The sequence below is a fragment of the Ambystoma mexicanum genome, chromosome 7q, assembly GCF_040938575.1.
Source record: "Ambystoma mexicanum isolate Mex_15411 chromosome 7q, UKY_AmexF1_1, whole genome shotgun sequence".
Classification (NCBI taxonomy): Eukaryota; Metazoa; Chordata; class Amphibia; order Caudata; family Ambystomatidae; genus Ambystoma; species Ambystoma mexicanum.
This window is the reverse complement of record NC_090941.1, coordinates 1,163,119,533-1,163,146,635: the sequence shown is the minus strand read 5'-3', so window position 1 is coordinate 1,163,146,635 and position 27,103 is coordinate 1,163,119,533. Positions and strand designations below refer to the sequence as shown.

General features: G+C 48.3%; 1 protein-coding gene across 1 annotated transcript in view; it reads right to left on the bottom strand.

Annotated features, from left to right (window-relative positions):
* Window positions 1-27,103, bottom strand: part of LOC138528721 (TRPM8 channel-associated factor homolog) — a 280,446-nt gene that overhangs the window by 31,700 nt on the left and 221,643 nt on the right. Inside the window, exons 6-7 of the mRNA XM_069640581.1 lie at window positions 16,473-16,712; window positions 9,566-9,903 (exon numbers count right to left, since the gene is read on the bottom strand). Of these exons, the coding sequence (XP_069496682.1) occupies window positions 9,566-9,903; window positions 16,473-16,712 (578 nt within the window). The remainder of the gene's footprint in view (window positions 1-9,565; window positions 9,904-16,472; window positions 16,713-27,103) is intronic.

Below are 27,103 nucleotides of genomic sequence, written 5' to 3'. Positions count from 1 at the left end.
AGATCAGTCATACAGACCATGCGTACCATGTCGATAACAGTCTCACCGTGTATCACAGATCAGTCATACAGACCATGCGTACCATGTCACTCCTTCCACAGATCAATAACAGTCTCACCGCGTACCACAGATCAGTCATATAGACCATGCGTACCGTGTCACTCCATCCACAGATCAATAACAGTCTCACCGCGTACCACAGATCAGTCATATAGACCATGCGTACCATGTCGATAACAGTCCCACCGTGTATCACAGATCAGTCATACAGACCATGCGTACCATGTCACTCCTTCCACAGATCAATAACAGTCTCACCATGTATCACAGATCAGTCATACAGACCATGCGTACCATGTCACTCCATCCACAGATCAATAACAGTCTCACCGTGTATCAAAGATCAGTCATACAGACCATGCGTACCATGTCACTCCATCCACAGGTCAATAACTGATCTGTGATACACAGTGAGACTGTCATACAGACCATGCGTACCATGTCACTCCTTCCACAGTTCACTAACAATCTCACCGCATACCACAGATCAGTCATATAGACCATGCGTACCATGTCACTCCTTCCACAGATCAATAACAGTCTCACCGTGTATCACAGATCAGTCATACAGACCATGCGTACCATGTCGATAACAGTCCCACCGTGTATCACAGATCATCATACAGACCAGGCGTACCATGTCGATTACAGTCCCACCGTGTATCACAGATCAGTCATACAGACCATGCGTACCATGTCACTCCTTAAACAGATCAATAACAGTCTCACTGTGTATCACAGATCAGTCATACAGACCATGCGTACCATGTCGCTCCATCCACAGATCAATAACAGTCTCACCATGTATCACAGATCAGTCATACAGACCATGTGTACCATGTCGATAACAGTCCCACCGTGTATCACAGATCAGTCATACAGACCATGCGTACCGTGTCACTCCTTCCACAGATCAATAACAGTCTCGCCATGTATCACAGATCAGTCATACAGACCATGCGTACCATGTCGATAACAGTCTCACTGTGTATCACAGATCAGTCATACAGACCATGCGTACCATGTCACTCCTTCCACAGATCAATAACAGTCTCACCATGTATCACAGATCAGCCATACAGACCATGCGTACCATGTCGATAACAGTCTCACTGTGTATCACAGATCAGTCATACAGACCATGCGTACCATGTCACTCCTTCCACAGATCAATAACAGTCTCACCATGTATCACAGATCAGTCATACAGACCATGCGTACCATGTTGATAACAGTCCCACCTTGTATCACAGATCAGTCATACAGACCATGCGTACCATGTCACTCCTTCCACAGATCAGTAACAGTCTCACTGTGTATCACAGATCAGTCATACAGACCATGCGTACCATGTCACTCCATCCACAGATCAATAACAGTCTCACCGTGTATCACAGATCAGTCATACAGACTATGCGTACCATGTCAATCCTTCCACAGGTCAATAACAGTCTCACCGTGTATCACAGATCAGTCATATAGAACATGCGTACCATGTCACTCCTTCCACAGGTCAAAAACAGTCTCACTGTGTATCACAGATCAGTCATACAGACCATGCGTACCATGTCACTCCTTCCACAGATCAATAAGTCTCACCGTATATCACAGATCAGTCATACAGACCATGCGTACCATGTCACTCCTTCCACAGGTCAAAAACAGTCTCACTGTGTACCACAGATCAGTCATACAGACCATGCGTACCATGTCACTCCTTCCACAGATCAGTAACAGTCTCACCGTGTATCACAGATCAGTCATACAGACCATGCGTACCATGTCACTCCTTCCACCGATCAATAAGTCTCACCGTGTATCACAGATCAGTCATACAGACCATGCGTACCATGTCACTCCTTCCACAGATCAGTAACAGTCTCACCATGTATCACAGAACAGCCATACAGACCATGTGTACCATGTCACTCCTTCCACAGGTCAAAAACAGTCTCACTGTGTATCACAGATCAGTCATACAGACCATGCGTACCATGTCACTCCTTCCACAGATCAATAAGTCTCACCGTGTATCACAGATCAGTCATACAGACCATGCGTACCATGTCACTCCTTCCACAGGTCAATAACATTCTCACTGTGTATCACAGATCAGTCATACAGACCATGCGTACCTTGTCACTCCTTCCACACGTCAAAAACAGTCTCACTGTGTACCACAGATCAGTCATACAGACCATGCGTACCATGTCACTCCTTCCACCGATCAATAAGTCTCACCGTGTATCACAGATCAGTCATACTGACCATGCGTACCATGTCACTCCTTCCACCGATCAATAAGTCTCACTGTGTATCACAGATAAGTCATACAGACCATGCGTACCATGTCATTCCTTCCACAGATCAGTAACAGTCTCACTGTATATCACAGATCAGTCATACAGACCATGCGTACCATGTCACTCCTTCCACAGATCAATAAGTCTCACTGTGTATCACAGATAAGTCATACAGACCATGCGTACCATGTCATTCCTTCCACAGATCAGTAACAGTCTCACTGTATATCACAGATCAGTCATACAGACCATGCGTACCATGTCACTCCTTCCACAGATCAATAACAGTCTCACCATGTATCACAGAACAGCCACAGACCATGCGTACCATGTCACTCCTTCCACAGATCACTAAGTCTCACCGTGTATCACAGATCAGTCATACAGACCATGCGTACCATGTCACTCCATCCACAGATCAATAACAGTCTCACCGTGTATCACAGATCAGTCATACAGACCATGGGTACCATGTCACTCCTTCCACAGATCAGTAACAGTCTCACTGTGTATCACAGATCAGTCATACAGACCATGCGTACCATGTCACTCCTTCCACAGATCAATAACAGTCTCACCATGTATCACAGAACAGCCATACAGACCATGTGTACCATGTCACTCCTTCCACAGGTCAAAAACAGTCTCACTGTGTATCACAGATCAGTCATACAGACCATGCGTACCCTGTCACTCCTTCCACAGGTCAAAAACAGTCTCACTGTGTATCACAGATCAGTCATACAGACCATGCGTACCATGTCACTCCTTCCACAGATCAATAAGTCTCACCGTGTATCACAGATCAGTCATACAGACCATGCGTACCATGTCACTCCTCCCACAGGTCAAAAACAGTCTCACCGTGTACCACAGATCAGTCATACAGACCATGCGTACCATGTCACTCCTTCCACAGATCAATAACAGTCTCACCGTGTATCACAGATCAGTCATACAGACCATGCGTACCATGTCACTCCTTCCACCGATCAATAACAGTCTCACCATGTATCACAGATCAGTCATACAGACCATGCGTACCATGTCACTCCTTCCACAGATCATAAACAGTCTCACCATGTATCACAGATCAGTCATACAGACCATGCGTACCATGTCGATAACAGTCCCACCGTGTATCACAGATCAGTCATACAGACCATGCGTACCATGTCACTCCTTCCACAGATCAATAACAGTCTCACTGTGTATCACAGATCAGTCATACAGACCATGCGTACCATGTCACTCCATCCACAGATCAATAACAGTCTCACCGTGTATCACAGATCAGTCATACAGACTATGCGTACCATGTCACTCCTTCCACCGATCAATAACAGTCTCACCATGTATCACAGATCAGTCATACAGACCATGTGTACCATGTCACTCCATCCACAGATCAATAACAGTCTCACCGTGTATCACAGATCAGTCATACAGACCATGCGTACCATGTCAATAACAGCAGGTAAGGTAAGGTAACCCAGAAGGAGACTGCGCCCAATATTCAATACTGAAATATATTTATTTTCGTACAGAGTGCCCTTTAAAGATGACACGTGTTTCGGTCTGCCTTCAGACCTTTTTCAAATCAGGGCTAATATCCTTCAGAGTTCTATAATACCCCTGTATCATTTTGATGGGTTAGATCCCTTGGCTCAGTCTCCGCGTCTAATCGCGTCTGCAAAAAATCTCTAGCTTTGACTCCACCCTCATTGAAAGAGGCGCATTCGTCAGCATGACGTCTGAACAGTTTTGAATGCTGCCACTCTGCCTCCATTGGCGGTTCCAGAGGTCAGGATTTTCACCTACGGAGGGATTGCATCCACTACGGGGCATTCTTCACACGAGTGGTGCACGACCACTTCTCCATTCTGGTGACGCTTTATGACACACCTGCTGCCACCGGTAATACGCTGAAGATTTGGGGTTAATACATTTTGCTTTCAATCCATATGCAAATGATACGGACCGCTTCCGCAATGAGTTCAATAACATCTTCCAAGGGATCGGATGTCTAAAAGGTCAAGAGGCGCGGCTGCAATTTGATGAAACAATTCAACAAGTTGCACTGCGGCGTAGACCTGACGAGATCATACAGCTGAAGCTGGTGGTCATTACTGAAAGGATCGATCTCCCCACACCATGGGTGTCGCCGGGTGGATAGCTCAGGGGTAACGCGCTCGTCTTGGAAGCAAGAGAACGCAGGTCAACACAGGTTGGAATCCCGGGCCTTTGCTTACAAACCGATTCTCTGGTATTAAGTGCTTTATAACAACATTTTATATGATAGTCATTACAGCAAAACCCAAACAGCCAGGAATCATGTGCTTCCATGTAGACATATGGATCCGAAATAGAGCAATAACGAGAGCGTCACCCAACGCCGACCCTTGATGATATCTTAGCAGATCCACCATAGACCTGCGGGCTGGACGTGAGAGCAAAGACAACGTTCAACCATGGAGGTAATCCAGCATACGGTAAGGGGTATCCCACTGGTTAAATGCACAAAATCACTTCCAAGTAATTTACTTCAAAGGCATTACTTCAGATTACTTCACATTTGTTATATATAGTGGTGGATTAAGAGGTAAATAAGGGGTTGGGGAGTGGTTTGGGGTAGGGGCAGTATTAAAGGGGAAGAGGGGATTGGGGAGGCACCCCCCCACACAAATTAAAAAAAACGAATTCTAAGCATCATTTCGAAGTAATGCCTTTAAAGTAAACTACATCGAAGGCATTTATTTCAGCAAAAGAAGATGGAACCATGATAAGGGGAGTGGTGGACAGGCTTGAAGGGATGATAAATGTGAGCTATGACATGCTCATATATGCCAAGACCACAAAGTAGCACCTGAAGAGATTAAAAGCTAAAAGCAGTATTCCTGCAGTGGAGGAACAAGGGTCTCACACGCCAGGAAAGTGTTGATTTCAGCAACAAAAGTTTTAGTTCTGTGAGAAACCAAAGGGTGTCTCCCATACTAGTCCCCTAGGATCTGTCATCAGGGTGGCCAGTACACAGCCATCGCTTTTGAATCCAGTTTCTCGGGGTGGACCAGTGAGGGAGGATCACCTGGGTGAGGGGTCCTTGGGGAGTGGGAGTGGGACACCTGATGGAGAGACACAGTATCCCCCCTGTAACCCCTTTATCCCCTCCTATCAGGTAGGATACCTGGGGACTTTAACCTCCCCCTTCCCTGCATGAACACCTTTACACCAACAGTACATTCTGGGGAAAGACAGACTCAGACTCAAGTATTTCCTTGGACATGTCCCATTACCATGGTCAGGCAGAGTCAGGCAATCGCCGTTAAAAACTCACACCTGATCCCCATTGAACTTCCCCACACTGATAAAAGGCGGAGCATGAGAGCACATTTTGAGCGATGCAGAGCACATGAAGCTGCAGTTTCTTCTTGACTTGATAGGTGTATGGTTATTAAAGCTACACTCTAAGTCACCCCAAGTACTAACCCTCTCACTGTGATTTAGACATACCAGATTGATGTGATATGACTGTAAAATATGATGAACCAATGTGGACACCAGGACAATTGTTTGATCTAACTTGGTAACACATGTACAATATGTTAACAGCCTCCAGTAGGTTTTTATAAAAAAATTCAAGATATGAGAAAAAATAAAGAATTTGTTTGTATAACGAAAAATTGGTGATCTCTTGAATGTATGTACAGATTAAATTGCAGTATCTGTCTAAAGTGTTGTGAAAAACACCTTTAAGTGTCGAAAGGGAGGGGTAGCCTGAGTCCTCATTGTTTTGTCTAGTTTATTACCCTCATGACACAGGCCCCCCTACAACAAAAAAGAGGGTCCCAACCCCCCCTTTATTGTGTGTCGAGATACCCGGGTTCCTCCTGTATGACTGGTCGAGTCGGGGAGCAGCAGCAGCCGCTGTGCTATCGTCCTTGGCTACCAGATCAAAGCTGTATGCAGATAGTTCAACGCAGCCGGTGAGTTGGAGGAAACTGTGCAAGGCCGCTCTGTGTTTAAGCAGAGGTTGTGGGTAGCGACAATGTATCCTAAGAGAGCGAGCGTTGAAGCATTTGATAAAAGACGCAAGTAAAAGAAAGAAATCCGATAATTGTTTTGAACATTTAACGACAGATAAAAGATTGCAGAGTGGTCCTTCACTGCGTGTGTGCTCAATTGAAGGTGTCTGACTAAATGTATCTCCCCAAGAATTAATACAGTGGAACCTTGATATGTGAATGTGAAATTGAAGATAAAAGCCCAATAAGAGGTAGTCAAAGTGGTCCTACGAGGGTCTATGTAAAATCCTTTGCCCAATCGAAAGTCTTCGATCTAATTGAATGTGTGACAAAACTGTTAAACTGCAAGTCCGAGCCTGACTGAGGGAGATTTGCAAAGCGTGATACACGGGTCCGAACCTGACTGAGGGAGACCCGGGTCTGAGCCCGGCTGAGGGAGACCCATGATAAAACAGTGAGCTCCTAGCAGGTCCAAGCCCGAAAACCATTATGGATCACATTGACACCCTTGCCCCAGCCCTGGCTGACTTCTGCAACCTCTCCTTCACCTCCGGTACCTTCCCGTCACCCCTGAAGCACTCTCTTGTACACCATCTTCTCAAGAAGCCCTCTTCCGACCCCTCCTTTCTGGATAATTATTGCCCAATCTCTATCACTCCTTTCCTGGGCAAACTCCTGGAAAAGCTGGCCACCTCTCAGCTTAATCCTCACACTGAATCTGTTGGCTGTCTCCATGACCATCAGTCTGGTTTCAGAGCAGCCAGAAGCATGGGAACTCCTCTCCTGAACATCTGTGAAGACCTCCTCTCAAACCTCGATTCCAATATCCCCTCTGTTCTCATCTTACTTGATCTCTCCTCTGCCTTTGACACGGTTAACCATGCAATCCTGCTCAACCGGCTCTGTGATAACCTGGGTATCACTGATCAGGCTGTTGCTTGGCTAACTTCTTTTCTCTCTGACCGACCCTCCCAGGTCCAACTTGGGTCCTTACTCTCCTCTATCTCTCTATCCACCCGTGGTGTTCCCCTGGGGTCTTACCTCTCTCCCTGGCTGTTCAACCAATACCTGGCACCTCTCGCCCACAGCATTGCTGCCCTCTGTACCAACTTCCAAAGCTATGCAGGTGACATCCAGCTCACTTTCTGGCTCCCCACTGCTGCTTCTTCTCCATCTCACATCCCGGATTGTCTCTCTGCAATCAAGAGTGGTGCGCTGGCAATGATCTCTGCCTGCATGCCAGCAAGACGGAGATCCTCCTCATTGGCACACCAGCACCCATCTTTCCCCTCACTCTCTGGCTGGCCTCACTTGGCCCTCCTCCTGCACCCTCTTGTGAGGCAAAGAACCCCATGGATGGTAACAAGAAAAAAAGCCTATGTGGTCATGACCTGGTGGCAGCCTGAAGAGGTATAACTCACAACAGCAGCTGGTGTACAATTATTCGGTGCCACAACAAACACATGAACCAGCGCTGTGCAGATATGGGATTGTGGCGGCAGTGAGAGTCATGTACTGGATGAAGTGGGCACGGATCGTGCAGATCATGAAGACGTGTGAGGCGTCGTCCTATGTGCCATCATGAATATTGTCAGCGCTTTTTCTAGGGTTACGTCGTCTTCCATTGCTGCACATCTGTTTGCCCTGAGCCAATACAGGATGGTGCGCTCAATGTCAAGGCCCTCTAAAAAGACATTGGACCTCATTACGAGTTTGGAGGTAGCCATGGTGCTATTATTGTTTTCATTTTACATGCCCCTTGGTGTCCTATGTGAGCCTTGTCAAGGACGGTTGGGATAATTGCAGAAGGAAACAGTACCCGGGTGTGGCGGAGTAGCACTCCTTCAGCACCAAGAGTTCTGCTCTCACTCTCCAGAGTCCATTCATGTCCGGGGTACACTGGCAAATTGGTCGCCCCTTAGCTGATCAACAACTATCTGCATTCCTCTATGTTGGCTTGTCGCCTTTACTTTCCCTTCAGCGACATGGGGTTGGGCACAGTAGCCCAGGTGACCATGTTAACCAACTCTTCTGTTTCATGTTCCCTGTCGGCTGAGATGTAGCCGGGATTTGTCACTCCGGCCTCAAAATGTAACGGTATCCTGTAATCCTGCAGTTGCAGTATCCAACATTGCAACCCGAGTGGCGGCTGTAAAGCAGAACTGTGGAGTACAGGCAGCAATGGCTTGTGATCCCTGACCACTGTAATGGGGCGACCAAGCACATATATGTGAAAATGCGGCAGCCCCACAACACTGCCAGAGCTTCCTGCTTTATCTGTGAGTAACGGCTCTACCTATTGTGTGCGCTTTACTGTCCAATGCAAGTGGATCCTCTTGGGCAAAAACCGCCCCCAGTCTAACAGGAATTGCGTCAACAAGCATCTCGGAGTGGCAATGAGGAATAAAAAATGCTATTTTGGTTACCCGGGTTTTCTGCTTCTCTCTTTTCCCTGCAACCGCCTCCTCCTTCCATCTCTCCACATCCCCCTCATCCCTTTGATGGAAAGAAGTTAGCATACAGCCTCACTCTTAGCAAACGTTAGATTCGTTTTTTGTTATGTTCAACTAATTTGTCATCCCCATATAAGGACAGATGTGCTTTAAAAGGCACTATTTGGACTCCTGTTATTCCAAATGTTCTTGTGGGAGAAACCAGCAAAGACCGCCTTGAGGGGTGGGGCTTGCAGACAGAGTGTAAAAAAAAATACACATTTGCTGGGCCACGTTTAGTTCATAATCCACGCTGCTACAGGCATCAGTATAAATCTGTTATTGATAACCTCGGCTAACCTCCCTTCTGCAATCTATCGATCCCTGGGTTCTCTGAACTAGTCTCCACCATCGCTCGTTCGCTCTCACATTCGTCCTGGTGTGTACATCCGCTGCCCGCCTTTCAGAATCCAATGACACCAGCCATTCACTCCTTCCTTCCCACAGCTTCCTGGTATGGCCTGCCACCTACTGCAGCTGCCCCCACACCACACTCACTTCAGCCTTTCTCATTCACGACACACAGTCAGACAATCATACAGTCCTGGCAATCATTGACCCCCATTCAGCGTTGAGTCTCAGACCCTAAATCTGGGCCACGTCCACCACACAAGGTTGTGTAGATGGCAGGTGCGTGTGACAAATCCCGCTTAAGATAACATAACTGGGCCCTTTACTGAAGGGTTACCTGCAGGTAGGTCTCCAGGGCAGTCCAGACCGTCCAGTCTTCCAGCTTGGCTCCATTCCTGATGTAGGTCTTCACGGCTTCCCTTCTGACCTTTGACTGTAGGCTCTCGTGAGCTTTGTCCCTTGGGATCCCCAGAACTTGCTCGCTCACGTAGACTGACCAAAGGTTGCAGGTGGCCTCTGTGGTGTTGGGCTTTATGTCCCACCCCGAGCATTGCTGATTGTGTCCTAGCTCATGGAAGATTCCCCAGGGGCAGGCACTTTTAATATGTTTCAGGTCCAGGAGGTCTGGGACCGATTGCACGTGAACCATAATAGGATACCCGCTGTGCATCCAACCTAGAGGAAAAGAAAGAAGATTGCATGTGCTTCCTGTGACTTAAGTTCAATGTGATGATGACAACATGTGAAGATTCAAAGGTTAAGTTTCAAGCACATTTAACCAAACACTCCATCCAAGACTAGGTCTCCTGCACCATAACCCTGGGCATGGATGTGGAGGATCACGGCACATGGAAGTGGAGGACCATATCACATTGGAAGTGGAGGACCATGGCACATTGGAAGTGAAGCACCATGGCACATCGGAAGTGGAGCACCATGGCACATTGGAAGTGGAGGACCAAGGCACATGGAAGTGGAGGACCAAGACACATGGAAGTGAAGCACCATGGCACATTGGAAGTGGAGGACCAAGGCACATGGAAGTGGAGGACCAAGGCACATGGAAGTGAAGCACCATGGCACATTGGAAGTGGAGGACCAAGGCACATGGAAGTGAAGCACCATGGCACATTGGAAGTGGAGGACCAAGGCACATGGAAGTGGAGGACCAAGGCACATGGAAGTGAAGCACCATGGCACATTGGAAGTGGAGGACCAAGGCACATGGAAGTGGAGGACCAAGGCACATGGAAGTGAAGCACCATGGCACATTGGAAGTGGAGGACCAAGGCACATGGAAGTGAAGCACCATGGCACATTGGAAGTGGAGGACCAAGGCACATGGAAGTGGAGGACCAAGGCACATGGAAGTGAAGCACCATGGCACATTGGAAGTGGAGGACCAAGGCACATGGAAGTGGAGGACCAAGGCACATGGAAGTGAAGCACCATGGCACATTGGAAGTGGAGGACCAAGGCACTTGGAAGTGGAGGACCAAGGCACATGGAAGTGAAGCACCATGGCACATTGGAAGTGGAGGATCACGACAAATTGGAAGTGGAGGACCAAGGCACATGGAAGTGGAGGACCACAGCACATTGGATGTGGATGACCCCGGCACATGGAAGTGGAGGCCACGGAACATGGAAGGGGAGGACCACAAGACATTGGAAGTGGAGGACCATATCACATTGGAAGTGGAGGACCATGGCACATTGAAGTGGAAGACCATATCACATTGGAAGTGGAGGACCCCAGCACATGGAAGTGGAGGACCACGGAACATGGAAGTGGAGGAACACGGCACATGGAAGTGGAGGACCACAAGACATTGGAAGTGGAGGACCATGGCACATTGAAGTGGAGGACCATGGCACATGGAATTGGAGGACAACGGGACATTGAAAGTGGAGGACCACAAGACATTGGAAGTGGAGGACCATGGCACATGGAAGTGGAAGACCACGGCACATTGAAAGTGGAGGACCAAGGCACATGGAAGTGGTGGACCACAGGACATTGGAAGTGATGGATCATGACACATTGGAAGTGGAGAATCACGGCACATTGGGAGTGGAGGACCATGGCACATGGAAGTGGAGGACCACGGCACATGGAAGTGGATGACCACAGGACCTGAGAGTGGAGGACCACGGCATATGGAAGTGGAGGACCACAGCACTTGGAAGTGGAGCACCACAGAACATTGGAAGTGGAGGACCATGGTACATGGAAGTGGAGGACAATGGGACATTGGAAGTGGAAGACCACAGAACATTGAAAGTGGAGGATCATGACACATTGGAAGTGGAGGACCACAGCATATTCAAAGTGGAGAACCACGGAACATGGAAGTGGAGGTCCGCGACACATGGAAGTGGAGGACCACGGCACCTGAATGTAGGGGACCACAGCACCTGAATGTTGAGGACCACGGCAAATGGAAGTGGATGACCACAGGACCTTAAAGTGGAGGACCATGGCACATGGAAGTGGAGGACCACGGCACATGGAAGTGGATGACCACAGGACCTGAGAGTGGAGGACCACGGCATATGGAAGTGGAGGACCACAGCACTTGGAAGTGGAGCACCACAGAACATTGGAAGTGGAGGACCATGGTACATGGAAGTGGAGGACAATGGGACATTGGAAGTGGAGGACCACGGCACATTCAAAGAAGAGTACCAAGGTACATGGAAGTGGAGGTCCACGGGACATTGGAAGTGGAGGACCACGGCACATTCAAAGAAGAGTACCAAGGTACATGGAAGTGGAGGTCCACGGGAAATTGGAAGTGAAGGATCATGACACATTGGAATTGGAGGACAACAGGACATTGTAAGTGGAGGACCAAAGGACCTGAAAGTGGAGGGCCACAGCACATGGAAGTGGAGGACCACGGGATATCGGAAGTGGAGGACCACAAGACATTGGAAGTGGAGGACCAGGGCACATGGAAGTGGAGGACCACAGGACATTGTAAGTGGATGACCACAGGACGTTGGAAGTGGAGGACCACAGGACCTGAAAGTGGAGGGCCACAGCACATGGAAGTGGAGGACTACAGGACCTGAAAGTGGAGGGCCACAGCACATGGAAGTGGAGGACCACAGCACATGGAAGTGGAGGGCCACAGCACATGGAAGTGGAGGACCACAGCACATGGAAGTGGAGGACCACAGGACCTGAAAGTGGAGGGCCACAGCACATGGAAGTGGAGGACCACAGCACATGGAAGTGGAGGACCACAAGACATTGGAAGTGGAGGACCAGGGCACATGGAAGTGGAGGACCACAGGACATTGTAAGTGGATGACCACAGGACATTGGAAGTGGAGGACCAAGGCACATGGAAGTGGAGGACCAAGACACATGGAAGTGAAGCACCATGGCACATTGGAAGTGGAGGACCAAGGCACATGGAAGTGGAGGACCAAGGCACATGGAAGTGAAGCACCATGGCACATTGGAAGTGGAGGACCAAGGCACATGGAAGTGAAGCACCATGGCACATTGGAAGTGGAGGACCAAGGCACATGGAAGTGGAGGACCAAGGCACATGGAAGTGAAGCACCATGGCACATTGGAAGTGGAGGACCAAGGCACATGGAAGTGGAGGACCAAGGCACATGGAAGTGAAGCACCATGGCACATTGGAAGTGGAGGACCAAGGCACATGGAAGTGAAGCACCATGGCACATTGGAAGTGGAGGACCAAGGCACATGGAAGTGGAGGACCAAGGCACATGGAAGTGAAGCACCATGGCACATTGGAAGTGGAGGACCAAGGCACATGGAAGTGGAGGACCAAGGCACATGGAAGTGAAGCACCATGGCACATTGGAAGTGGAGGACCAAGGCACTTGGAAGTGGAGGACCAAGGCACATGGAAGTGAAGCACCATGGCACATTGGAAGTGGAGGATCACGACAAATTGGAAGTGGAGGACCAAGGCACATGGAAGTGGAGGACCACAGCACATTGGATGTGGATGACCCCGGCACATGGAAGTGGAGGCCACGGAACATGGAAGGGGAGGACCACAAGACATTGGAAGTGGAGGACCATATCACATTGGAAGTGGAGGACCATGGCACATTGAAGTGGAAGACCATATCACATTGGAAGTGGAGGACCCCAGCACATGGAAGTGGAGGACCACGGAACATGGAAGTGGAGGAACACGGCACATGGAAGTGGAGGACCACAAGACATTGGAAGTGGAGGACCATGGCACATTGAAGTGGAGGACCATGGCACATTGAAGTGGAGGACCATGGCACATGGAATTGGAGGACAACGGGACATTGAAAGTGGAGGACCACAAGACATTGGAAGTGGAGGACCATGGCACATGGAAGTGGAAGACCACGGCACATTGAAAGTGGAGGACCAAGGCACATGGAAGTGGTGGACCACAGGACATTGGAAGTGATGGATCATGACACATTGGAAGTGGAGAATCACGGCACATTGGGAGTGGAGGACCATGGCACATGGAAGTGGAGGACCACGGCACATGGAAGTGGATGACCACAGGACCTGAGAGTGGAGGACCACGGCATATGGAAGTGGAGGACCACAGCACTTGGAAGTGGAGCACCACAGAACATTGGAAGTGGAGGACCATGGTACATGGAAGTGGAGGACAATGGGACATTGGAAGTGGAAGACCACAGAACATTGAAAGTGGAGGATCATGACACATTGGAAGTGGAGGACCACAGCATATTCAAAGTGGAGAACCACGGAACATGGAAGTGGAGGTCCGCGACACATGGAAGTGGAGGACCACGGCACCTGAATGTAGGGGACCACAGCACCTGAATGTTGAGGACCACGGCAAATGGAAGTGGATGACCACAGGACCTTAAAGTGGAGGACCATGGCACATGGAAGTGGAGGACCACGGCACATGGAAGTGGATGACCACAGGACCTGAGAGTGGAGGACCACGGCATATGGAAGTGGAGGACCACAGCACTTGGAAGTGGAGCACCACAGAACATTGGAAGTGGAGGACCATGGTACATGGAAGTGGAGGACAATGGGACATTGGAAGTGGAGGACCACGGCACATTCAAAGAAGAGTACCAAGGTACATGGAAGTGGAGGTCCACGGGACATTGGAAGTGGAGGACCACGGCACATTCAAAGAAGAGTACCAAGGTACATGGAAGTGGAGGTCCACGGGAAATTGGAAGTGAAGGATCATGACACATTGGAATTGGAGGACAACAGGACATTGTAAGTGGAGGACCAAAGGACCTGAAAGTGGAGGGCCACAGCACATGGAAGTGGAGGACCACGGGATATCGGAAGTGGAGGACCACAAGACATTGGAAGTGGAGGACCAGGGCACATGGAAGTGGAGGACCACAGGACATTGTAAGTGGATGACCACAGGACGTTGGAAGTGGAGGACCACAGGACCTGAAAGTGGAGGGCCACAGCACATGGAAGTGGAGGACTACAGGACCTGAAAGTGGAGGGCCACAGCACATGGAAGTGGAGGACCACAGCACATGGAAGTGGAGGGCCACAGCACATGGAAGTGGAGGACCACAGCACATGGAAGTGGAGGACCACAGGACCTGAAAGTGGAGGGCCACAGCACATGGAAGTGGAGGACCACAGCACATGGAAGTGGAGGACCACAAGACATTGGAAGTGGAGGACCAGGGCACATGGAAGTGGAGGACCACAGGACATTGTAAGTGGATGACCACAGGACATTGGAAGTGGAGGACCACAGGACCTGAAAGTGGAGGGCCACAGCACATGGAAGTGGAGGACCACAGGACCTGAAAGTGGAGGACCCGGGCACATGGAAGTGGAGGACCACAGAACATTGTAAGTGGAGGACCACAGGACCTGAAAGTGGAGGGCCACAGCACATGGAAGTGGAGGGCCACAGCACATGGAAGTGGAGGACCAGGGCACATGGAAGTGGAGGACCAGGGCGCATGGAAGTGGAGGACCAGGGCGCATGGAAGTGGAGGTAATGGACTGTACAGGACATCTTACTGCAATGACGACACTGTTCACTACTTCTTAGAGAGTGGACCGAGGGGTCATGAGAGTTGCCTTTGGGTGCAAGAGTTTCGCGTCACCATGGACCCATCACTGGCTGAAGCTAACACACAGCTGGAGACTTTCTTGGAATCTTTATCGCAACTGAGCAGTAGACAGATGTGGATCTTCGGGGTGATCTGTCTTGCGTATCCCCTGATGGAAGGTTTATTTTAGTGGCGTGGAGGGGTTGCCTTTGGTCTCAGTGGTTGAAACTCAGGCATGCCAGGAGAGCTTACTGGCATGTTTGTGAGAGTGACAGTTGAGTCTTTGCATTGCACAAACTCTCTGACCTCTCAATGTAGCCCGAATGCTGGAGGAAACATTGGTTGAGCGCAGGGCCGGTCATTCCGGTTGGCAACATGTTTTATTCTAGGCTCCAGTTCTTAGTTCTTGTGGCATCTGAGAATTGGGCCATCGTGCTATTGGGGGCTCCCCAAGCACATGCCATGGCTGGACCCTTCCTCGTGTGGCCCGCTGGTCCCCTGCTACCACTTAGCCGCAGCCTTCAGTGGATTGGCCTTTGGAGTCTGCAAGGGTGCAAGCATGGGCACAACACCCATGTCCTTGTAGGTCAGGTTTACTGCAGCTGTTATCCAGCTGTTTCTTTCTTTTTTCATTGCCAGGCGCTATAACTAGGTTCCATCCCCCAGGTGGACCCCTGAGCTCTGCTGCTGCACCCAGCGCCCCAGTCACAGGGGTCTCTAGCTGCAAGTACTGTGGGAAATAGTGGACATGGCAGGTTATGGTGAATGGCGTCTGCACCTGAGTACAGTGAGTGATAGCCTGCAGGTCTACAGAGCCTGTCTGAAAGGAACTGGAAGAGCCTCTGTCTGTGGCAACTGCATGCACTACAGCAAGGCGTGTGCATGCAAATCACCTTCATGGCGATCAAAAGCCAGACACGGACAGAGCGGGAAACCAAAGACGTTCTGCCTGCACTGTGCACTCATCCCCAAAAGTGTCGCTTTCTGCAAATGCAGGATCTTGCTAGCCTCTATGCATGCTTATTTTATTTTATACTTTTTCCTAAATCTACTCAATCTTTTTTTCTGAGCAGCTCATGACCTCGAACCTAGGCACTGCAGTGCGTCATGCATGCCTACACTGCACGGGGCAGAGCCCGTGGCTGAAGCTGATATGTGAGGAACCAGGCTAGTGTACCCACCTGCTGATATCTGTGTATCTGCCACCACCCTCTCTGGCCTGGAGAAGTGGGCTGGAATGGCAGCCAGCTCGGCAATGGCCTTCATGACCTGGTCCCAGAGGGCCATCAGAGCCGTGGGGTTCTCCACCAAGCGGGCACTGTCTGTGGGGACAGTCAGTATGATGTTCTGAGTGGCAAATTCTGCCCAAGGGGCTGGGTAGTGCCGGATGGTCTCCAGCCAGGCGTTCTCGCTGGTTTCCCCTGTATTAGATAGGATAGAAATTAGCGTCTCAGAAAATCAGAATGCCAGAGCTCCAAATGCAGCGAAGGTGTGAGTTATGCACCCTAAAACATCGAGAGAGATAAGGAACATTAACAAAGCACAAACAAAGCACGCAAGCACCCACCCCGAAAAGCACCAGCTCCTCAAATGCTCCTACATTTAACCTTTAATCACTCATCCAGAGGAAGATCTCAGCCATGCAGCTGACCACCTGCAGTCACCCACCCACCCCCTGCCAATGCCACATCCTCAGAGTGCCTTGGAACCAATTCCACTCTTCCCCCCAGCAGCTTCCTCACTCACTCCCTGAATATGGTCCAATTCAAGAACCTAGTCCCAGAATTCTGGGATGCTGGATTCCTGCAGAACACCATGATAGTCTTGGAGTCTGTGGCTTCCTAGGATATCCTGGACATTGGGAAGCACTTGTTGAGTTCAGTCGTTGTTTCACCCTCTGTAACTGGCAGGTGTTAGTCCGCTGATGTAGAAGCTCGTCTGGACCGCACAGGTCTTGCCAACTATGAGCGCAACCTAGACCTTCCCCTTCCTGATTAATTACTCAAAGTGGCTGCCTGCAACTTAGTACCAGGGCAAGGGTAACTCTACCTTCAAGATCACGCAGGGTCCCAAGCGACTCAAGGTGCTGAGCCGGTCCTTGTCACTCTGCCTGACGAGCTATGGATGCCAGCAGATGTTAAGGGCGCACTTGCCTTGCTTTTACTGGACCTCTCGGCTGCCTTTGATACTCTGTGTTAGGCAGAAACCTGTGCAGTTCCCTTAGGGAACACTGCAAAAGATTTAGGACTACAGGTGTTAGCCGTAAACCCACTTGGAAGCAATCTGTACTACCCAGATTTACCTGGCAGCTGTGGCTGAGCAGTCAGACTTCTCTCAAGAAGAGTTAGGCAGTAGGCAAAGTATACACAATAGGGACTCAGTCACAATAATACAAGCAAACACTGACCAGAGCTTTGGTATCAAAGTATATTAATATTTATTTAAAAACACACTGTTTGAAACACTCCAGCACTCTTATTGTAAAACACTCTAAACACAGTTGCTATTATAATGTATACAACCCTTATTCCTTATTCTGTAAGTCTTAGTTAACACCACTTATTTTCATACAGAGGTGAGCGCTTAACTATAGATGGCACTCCAATAAGTTTATGAAAAAGGGAGGGAAAAAGACAGAATATGGAAAAGTACACCACTCTAAGATTTAGGAACACTATTAGCAAGGCAGAAGAGCAAAAGTCACTTGTGAGCCAAAGTCCATAGGCTGGGCCCACTTTTAGAGAGAGCAGAGCACAAATGCGCTCAAGATCACACAGTTACACTAGGCTTAGAAAGTCTTGCAGAGAGTTCGAAAAGAGTTTAGAGAGGCTCAGAAAAGTTTAGCCAGGGTGTCCCAGACTAACCCAGGTTCGAAAGCCGGGGGCTAAATCTACCCCGTACAGTCGGTGGCAAGGGAAGCCAGGCGGGACACGGTACCTTAAGTGGGAAGGATCCTCCAGCGGTGGCAGTTGTTCCTGGCAGCGGGTGCAAGTCTCGTCGTCGTCCAGGGGAAGAGAAGATCTCGAATTGGAGGAAAGATGAAGGTCGTTGCACTGCCAGGGAAGAAACCAGCTGCAGAGTTTTCCGGTTAAAGGTATTAGCCTTTATTTCGCGGTCGTGGTAAAACGTGGTATTCCGGTTGCCGGGGTGCTTGGCACAGGCAAGGCGGCCACGAGATGCGTTGGGAAGGCGAAAAGACGGTGAAACTGATTATCCCCACCAGTCAAAGGAAGAAGACTCTCCGGCGGGAGATCTCCTCTGTCGTTGGGAAAAGTGGTGAGACGGTCCAGCAGGGCTCCATGGGTGGTGTCGTCGTGGCAGGTCGGCTCAGCTTCTCCCTCATCGGATTCTTAGGTCCTGTGGTGACTTCTGAAGTTCCAGTCCCCAAAGCCCTGCTTTTATGCAGAAAACCCCCATTCACTCAGCCTAGCTGTCACTCAAACATGCTAAGTGGTGAGCCGGCCGGCTCACTACTTGGGCCAATCAGGATGGAGTGCGACTTGAGTTGCCTACGCAACTCAGTCCAGGGTGCCTAAATCCCCCTCCACCCCTCCTAAGTACCCCAGACAGAGTGGCACCACTTTGGAGGGCTTCTGTGGAGAAGCACGCCAAAAAGTGGAACAAAGGGCTCGACTTGGGTTGGAGTCACAGAAGAGAACACAAACGCCATTTTTTTTAATTTTTTTAATTTTTTTTTTTATTACTTGTATATAATCAAAAGGAGATGATTTTTACAAGGAAGAATAGGTAGAATTTCCCTGTGAAGATAACAGTAGATTATTAGTTTAGCAGAATTTTTCCCCGCCTAACAGACAATCGATCGAAGGCTGCAAGGAAATACAGCTATTAAGTTCCATTAAGTCCATTAACTCCCGGCCAACCGTTAAGGATACAATTAGAGCATAAACCAAACCACCTGTTTATGTTGTATTGTTATTGTTGATCTTGCTTTGGTTGGTTTGTGATTGACCATTGGAATCTTTTGCGTTTATTTTAACAAAGGCGGCTTCCATTAGTTTACATGTAGCCACTGCCCAGCGAGCTTTTTCCCCCGAGATGAGGCGGCACCACCATGTGTCTTCTTCCAGCAACACAGAGTTCACCCACAGAGGGGACAATATGGCTGTGCGTTCAGAGTTAAGAGTAGGGCAGTTTAACAAAAGATGGCGGACTGTTTCTTTAGAGTCCTCGATATGACACAGTCTACATGTTGTATCGCTAGTTAAACTTCTTATCCCCAGAATCTCTCTAGTGTGTAGGAGATTTAAACGTGCTCTTAAGAAGTTAGTTCGAAGTTTCTTGTCTGGGAATTTTCTGCAATACTCCAACGGGGAGTTTAACTTATTATATGTAGGCGGAAGGTGTTGTAGGAGTTTGAGCGCACTAATTTTCTCACCGGTCTTTATCCAGTCTAGATTTTTCAACTTCTGGGTCACTCTCTGTGGGCGAGATATTAGGTCCTCAGTGCTACAGGCTACTTCTTCCAATTTGTATTCTTGTCGTCTGATCCAGTTCTGAATCTGCTCACATTTCGTCAGTTCAAGCTCTTTGGCGATGGTATTAAAAATGGGAAGGCCATCCTGAATAAAAGTCTTTCTGTACATGGCCAGAGACGAGATGCTAACAGTGGCTTCCAGTGACAGGAGACCCAGGTCTCTTCTGACGGCCGCCATCGGGATCGAGTTCCGAAGACCTAGAACCATTCTCCAGATGTATCCTTCCAGTCTCTGCCATAATAGGCTGGGCATAGTGATGGTGGCGTCCATGCCGTAAGTTAGTGCGGGTACTATTTTACCTTTGTAGAACTTTATGGCAGGGATCATCGAGAATTTCCCGAACTTTCGATCAATCATCCTCAGTTGGGAGGACAAGTTTTTAGCTTTGTCCCAAAGATATAATTGCATTTTTCTCTCCTGCGGTGTTCCATCAATGATGACTCCCAGATATTTAAATTGAGGGACGACTTCGATTCGACATTTATTCACTGACCAGGAGTGAGATGGATTCTTCGGTTGATTGTTTTTGGCGAAAATCATGATTTTTGTCTTGTTGCTGTTTATTGTAAGGTTATTATTATCCATGTATTTTCCCAAATTGTCCAGCTGACGTTGGAGACCTATAGGGGTCTGGTCTAAAAGTATCATGTCGTCAGCATATAGCATACGGGACATCTTGATTGCGCCCAACTTCGGTGGGAAACTCCGTACGGCTTCCTCCGAGTCCTTGAAGTCTCCCAGAAAGGCTACAAAAAGGGCCGGAGCCAGGGGGCAACCTTGTTTCACTCCTCTTTCGGCATGAATTTCTTTAGTCAGTGTACCTTGTAGATTTAGGCGGACATGGAGAGTGGTGTTCGAATGCAGAGCTATGATAGGTTGGAGAATTTCTTCTGGACAGCTCCAGCCTTTTAGTTTTTTCCAAAGAAGCGTTCTGTCGACTCTATCAAACGCCTGCGAGAGGTCAATAAAGGCTGCGTAAACTGTTGGTGCTCCTTGTTTTATTTTGGCCTTTAGAATGCTTAATATGAGGATATTCACTGCAGTGCCCCCGTTTTTCTTAAAGCCCAGTTGGAATGGGTCTTCGCACGGCGCGACTTTTGCCCAACGGCAAAAATGTTGGAGAAGGAGCGTGGCAAATAATTTGCCCATGATATCCAATAGGGCGATCGGCCGATAGTTAGACGGGTCCTCTCTATTTCATTTTTTGAATATGGGGATAACAGTGGCTTTTGTCCATGAGACGGGAATATGTCTACTGGTGGTACAATGCGTGAACAAAAGACTGATGAAGTCCGTCCATTCGGTAATGTGTTTTTTTAGGTCAGTATTCGTGAGGCCATCTGGACCAGGCGCTCTGGATGTTTTTAGCTTTTGAATTGCCTCACTTATATCTGCCTTTTCGGATAAATCAATCCATGGAGCCAGTCTTGGTTCAGGATCACACGTTGTATTTGTTGTAGGAGAGGCAAAAAGATCAGTGAAGAATTCGACCCAGGCGGCTTCGGGAACTGAATTGATCATATTAATTTGTGTATTTCCCTGCGAGTTGTTAATCAGGGCCCAGAAGTCAGCTGATTTCTTGGACACTAAGGCTCTCATCATAGTTTCCGCGTCATTCTGGTAAAGAACTGCCCTGCGTAATCTAACCCAGGCTTTATAGTTCTTAAGTTATTTTGTCCATAGTTCCCACCCCTTGAGGGAGTTTTCCACTTTGGCGAATCGTTTCAATTTTCTGACTGCCTTTTTCTTTTCCGCTATAATTTTGTCGTATGTATGATTAAAGGTGGTCTGGTTGACCTTAGGCTCCTTCTGCTTCATCTTGAACTTTGCCAGGAGCGGGATATAGTTTGGTCTTGAGCACGTCTCAGAAAATGTTGCATGAGCCCCCACAGTGTAGTATTGATGAGTCATAGCTCGAACGCTGGCAGCTGTCATGCGCAATCGAGTCTGTTGGGGATTGGACTCAATCGAAGGAGTATAAGTTCTGGTTTCCCTGGCGATAGAAGTCCATCTTATGGTAAGCATATTATGGTAGCTCGCGAGGGTTTTGATCACCTTGTAACATTCCATTTCTAAAGCCATGGCGTTGGAGGTGTAAATATAGTCGAGCGTGGCTGTGGAAGAGCCTCTTTCCCAGGTCGGAATTTGGGTTTGCCAGTCCTTAATCCATGCTACATTGTGCAAGTTTCTAGAAGCCATCAATTCCATCCAGGCCTGTCCTCTCACTTCAGTTTGCGTGGTCGGAACTGTTTTCAGACCTGCCTCTTTGGGATGAGGACACTTAGAATTCAAATCCCCGCATATTATGATATGCGCCGTATTCGACTCAATCACAATGGCGTCAATCGTTTCGGCCATAGATTGACAAAAGGCAATGATGGACGTTCTTTGGGGATTCCAATATGTCGTGATGACAGCAAGGGAGGTGTCTATCCAAAGTCTGGTGGTTTCTGAGTAGTGAGTCCATTGTATGAGAATTGCCAGGATCCCATAGGTTTTAACAAACGTTTTGATGATTTTCAGATGTTGTCCTGTCCTTACGGCAATCAGAAGGCCAGCAGAAGGCCGGCCTAGCAATCCTCTAACTGCCGGGGAAATCTCTATCTCAAATCCATACATGTTCGGTTTTTCCAGAAGCCATGTCTCTTGGAGGCAGAGAATGTCGAAGCGGCCCAGATCTTCACTATTAGGATCGGTTAAATGTGCATGTCCTCTGGTGTTCCATGAGGCTAGCGTCACCACCTTAGAGTGGGTGGGTTCTTTCTCTTCGCTAAATGATTGCTATCTGCTTCTATTAGAGCTGAGAGCTCCTTTTAACCAGTTCCACGGACCACCTGTAGATTAATCTTTCTTTGTCTTAGCCGGAGGTTCGTGGTGTCGCTTATTCGGGGAGAAGTGCGTGCGATTTCTATTAGAGTCGAGTCTTCTTCGTTGCGGAGAGCCATGTCGCAGCCTTTCACTTCTTTGGTATCCACGGTGTCTAGTTAGAGTCGCTTGGTCCGGGCTAATTCTGGCTCTTACTTGGTAGTTTTGGGACGGAAAGACTTCATAGGTGTCAGTCGAATATTTACGATTGTATTTTTCTTCACGCCTCCCCGGATTGGCCCTCGACTCCATTCTTCGTGATGTGTTGAGATCTTCCCTACGTGTCTCCTGTTTCGTGTCTGGTTGGACCTGGAAATGATTTTTTAGTTCTGCTCTTCGAGCAGAATACTGCTCGTCGTAATTAGCTTCCTGTTTTCTTTTGTTAGTGTACAATTCTTTCTGATTTCCTCTTTTGCATGGTGGAGCCTGGCTTATAATTTCGGTTAGGAGAAGGCCAGCAGTTTTTAATTCTTTTGCAGCTTCCTGACTCAGATTTTGAATTGCACCTGCCTTAATATGGAGATAGGCTTTAGCCTTGTTGTCTCTGTGATATGGCTCTATTAAATTAAAGTCTTCCGTTTTCAGAGACTTCAGGCTGGATATGGACGATGTTATCTTTAGGACTGTTCTGCGATTTAGGACCATGTATTTATCTCTGTTCGACATTTGTTCAAGTTTGAAAAGTCAAATAGCTTTCTCTGCTTTAGCCGTCGCCTCTGATTTTTGAGTTGGTGTGTGTAGTCGGCAAGGATGCGTCTGCCGGATTCCCTTTGTGCCCGCATTGGTGGTGCTTATGTGCCGCCCTTGTGAGGCAGCATCTATATGGGTCATAGCGCATTCACCCTCATTTGTGCGTAGTATCGCGGGACCTTCCACTATAGCACATTTAGCTAGAGGCGGAATTGAGGTTATCAAGGGACTGATTTCTACCTCATGATGGTCTTTAGACTTAGGAGATAGATCTTGTTCACTGTGGACAGACATATTGTCCAAGATGCTAGAGTCCAAGAAATCAGCAGTTGATTTGGGCGATTGAGTTAGGTCAATCGCTGATACAGCCATTGATTTCCCATTGGCCGTAATTTCTTTGCCTGCCATGATTGCCTGTGTGGCCAGTGCTGACTTGACTGGAGAGGACGGTCATCTCGGAGGATCTTTTTTCTCCTTTTCTGTTAGTATAAGAGCTTTTTTTCCTTGTATCGGCAGTGTGTTAGTCTTCAGGTTAGTTCTGCTCATCATTGTGGCTGCTTTTGGTTTGATCGTAAATATTGATGCTAATTCATCGTCTCCTTTCCTAGATATAGTCTGTGTGGATTTTTGTTCCACAAGGGCAGGTGCAGTGGGATTTTGAATCTTGATCGCCGTTGTCTTTTCAAAGTCTAGTTCAATTTCCTCTCTTTTCCTTTGGGCAATATCGTATTTCAGATCTATTGCCGATATAAACCCCTCAAGGAAAGTCAGCTTTGATTGGATAATTGCTAAAGTAGCTGTGTTATCTCTCGAGGCCTCACCTAAAGTTTCATATAGTTTACAAAAGGGAGCCATCGCAATAGTTATTGCTGACATGATCGTGGTCATGTCTCTCTTGTTATTTGGTAAATCTTTATGCGTTGTTGTTTGCGAATCAGATGGTCTTCCATTTTTTGATGAAGTATCTCTGCCATCTGTAGGTAGAGTGTTCGAAACTGAGTGCCGGCGTCTCGTTGTGGTGTAATCAGTCTCCGGTAGATTTGGTAGTCTCGGCGAGGAGTTCCATGGGCCACTGATTGAACTACGTTGTAACACAGAATCAAGAGGAGGGTCTTGTGAAGTAGACCGAAGGTTGGAAGATGGAAGATTAATTTTTGCCCAGGGTTGTGGACTCATTAGTCTCTGAGAGGGATATACTTTAGGTTGGAGTAGATCCAAGATGTCCAGCATTCCCTGTTGATGCCGCTGATCTTCTGGAGCTGTAAACTCTCTTATAGAGTCCATATTTCTTCGGTCCAAGAAAATGCCACTCCCTGCCTGCGTCTCTGTGGCCTGACTTTGTTTCCTGTAATTCGGGCAGGACAGAACAGATTGCGAAAGCCCTATCTGATCTGTCTGCGTTTCCGTCTGTTGCATTTGGATAGGCTGGGCGGATATAGGCGGTTCAGGTCCAGGTAGATCCAATATACCTGAATTGATTCGTCGAGTATATGGATCTGTATGGGCTCCTTTCGTAGACAGAAGGTCTGATTGGGTGCGCTGCGCTGTATCGCTGATGTTCACGTCAATAGATTGAGGATAGATGTCTTCCGACAGCATCACATCATTCTGTTTTTTGTGGCCAAGTACTGATTTTCTGTCTTTTGATACTGGGGTGCAGTGCGCTGTATTGCTTACGTTCCCATCCGTAAGTTGAGGCTGGATATCTTCCGTCGGAGTCACCTCAAACTGTTTTAATTGCGCCATTTTAGAACCGAGTTTTGGCAAAAAATACCAACCAGAGAATTAATAATAATTAAATAAACCGGCGGTATGTTCGAGGCTATCGTAATTAAATAAAGAAAGAAAGTAGCCTCGAACAATGGGAAAATCCCATAGAGAAATATTTGCGGTTGAATATAAAAAGTAGTATCCACTGCCACCAGCCAAAACTCGATCAGGGGGGACGGAGATGTGCCCCCTCGACTAACAGACCCTGGGGAATCGAATTGCCCCAGCCAGTACGTCCACAATATGATGGTTTGTACTGGTTCTGTTCAGAATTCAAGACTAGTAAAGTCAATGGTGACTTTACATGCCCTGGGAGACAGTAGTCAGCCCCAGGGTATGGGGGTCTATACTGGGGGGTCACTATGACACCCCTGTGTTACTGCACTGAGGGTGCTGCGTAACACACATCACAAAAACACATGAAGCCCTATGGAGTAAAAGACCCCATAGCCCATTAAACACATCTAGAGTCAAAGAAACACACTCAAATCATGTCCAAGAGTGAGAGTAAAAGAGTCTCACTCTTGGCAGGAGAAATAAATAAACCCCAAAAATCCAGCAAAGCTGCTGGGGGACTCACTAGGTTAGGAAATTCAGCCTAAACAGAGAATTCTTCCTAACACTCTGTACCCCCAGACTCTTCTGAAAAATGCTCAGGACGTAGCTGGCCTCCAGTGTACTGCTAGAAACAAGCCCCCAAACCATTCTCTGCTTCTTCTTCTCTGCCCCTTCGCACTGCACCTGGGGGGGGCACAGAGCGTTGGCTTATCACCTCTCAGCTTCAGCGTTTAACTCTGACCTCTGACGCACATCCTCCCGCTTCTTCAGATGGAGCTACTGTTCATATGCGGATAACTTCTGGAGCCTGCTCAGGCTGGGAAGGAAGCCCCTTCAAGCACTGCTCACTGGTGTCTTGTTTACAGCATGTAACATCTGGAGTCTGTTCAGGCTGGGATGGAAGCCCCTTCAGAACAGCTCACTGGTGTCTTGTTTACAGCCTGTAACTTCTGGCGTCTGTTCAGGCTGGGAAGGAAGCTCCTTCAAGCACTGCTCACTGGTATCTTGTTTACACCCTGTAACTTCTGGAGTCTACTCAGACTGGGACGGAAGCCCATTGAAGCACTGCTCACTGGTGTCTTGTTTACAGCCTTTAATGTCTGGAGTCTGCTTAGGCTGGGATGGAAGCCCCTTCAACACTGCTCACTGGCGTCTTGATTACAGCTTGTAACTTTTGGAGTCTACTCAGGCTGGGAAGGAAGCTCCTTCAAGCACTGCTCACTGGTATCTTGTGTACCTGTAACTTCTGGAGTGTACTCAGGCTGGAATGGAAGCCCCTTGATGCACAGCTCACCGGTGTCTTGTTTACAACCTGTAACATCTGGAGTCTGCTCAGGCTGGGAAGGAAGCCCCTTGAAACACTGCTCAATGGTGTCTTGTTTACAGCCTTTAACGTTTGGAGTCTGCTCAAGCTGGGATGGAAGCTCCTTCAATTACAGACTGTAACTTATGGAGTCTGCTCAGGCTGGTAGGGAAGCCCCTTCAATTACAGTCTGTAACTTCTGGAGTCTGCTCAGGCTGGGAAGGAATACCCTTCAAGCACTGCTCACTGGTGTCTTGTTTATAGCTTATAACATCTGGGGTCTGCGGAGGCTGGGATGGACGCCCCTTCAATTACAGCCTGTAATTTCTGGAGTCTGCACAGGTTGGGAAGGAAGCCCCTTCAAGCACTGATCACTGGTATCTTGTTTAAAGCCTGTAACATCAGGAGTCTGCTCAGGCTGGGAAGGAAACTCCTTCACCACTGCTCACTGGTGTCTTGTTTACAGCCTGTGAACACCTGGGCGGGCACCAACAGGGAGAAAATGAACTCATTTACCTCAGAGGTACTGCTCCTTGGCGGAGGCCGGCACTACTGGAGCAACCTTGTGTGCCATCCTCATTGCGGATCTCCCAGGCTACTAAAAGGCCTAGGATCAATCACAGACTACAAT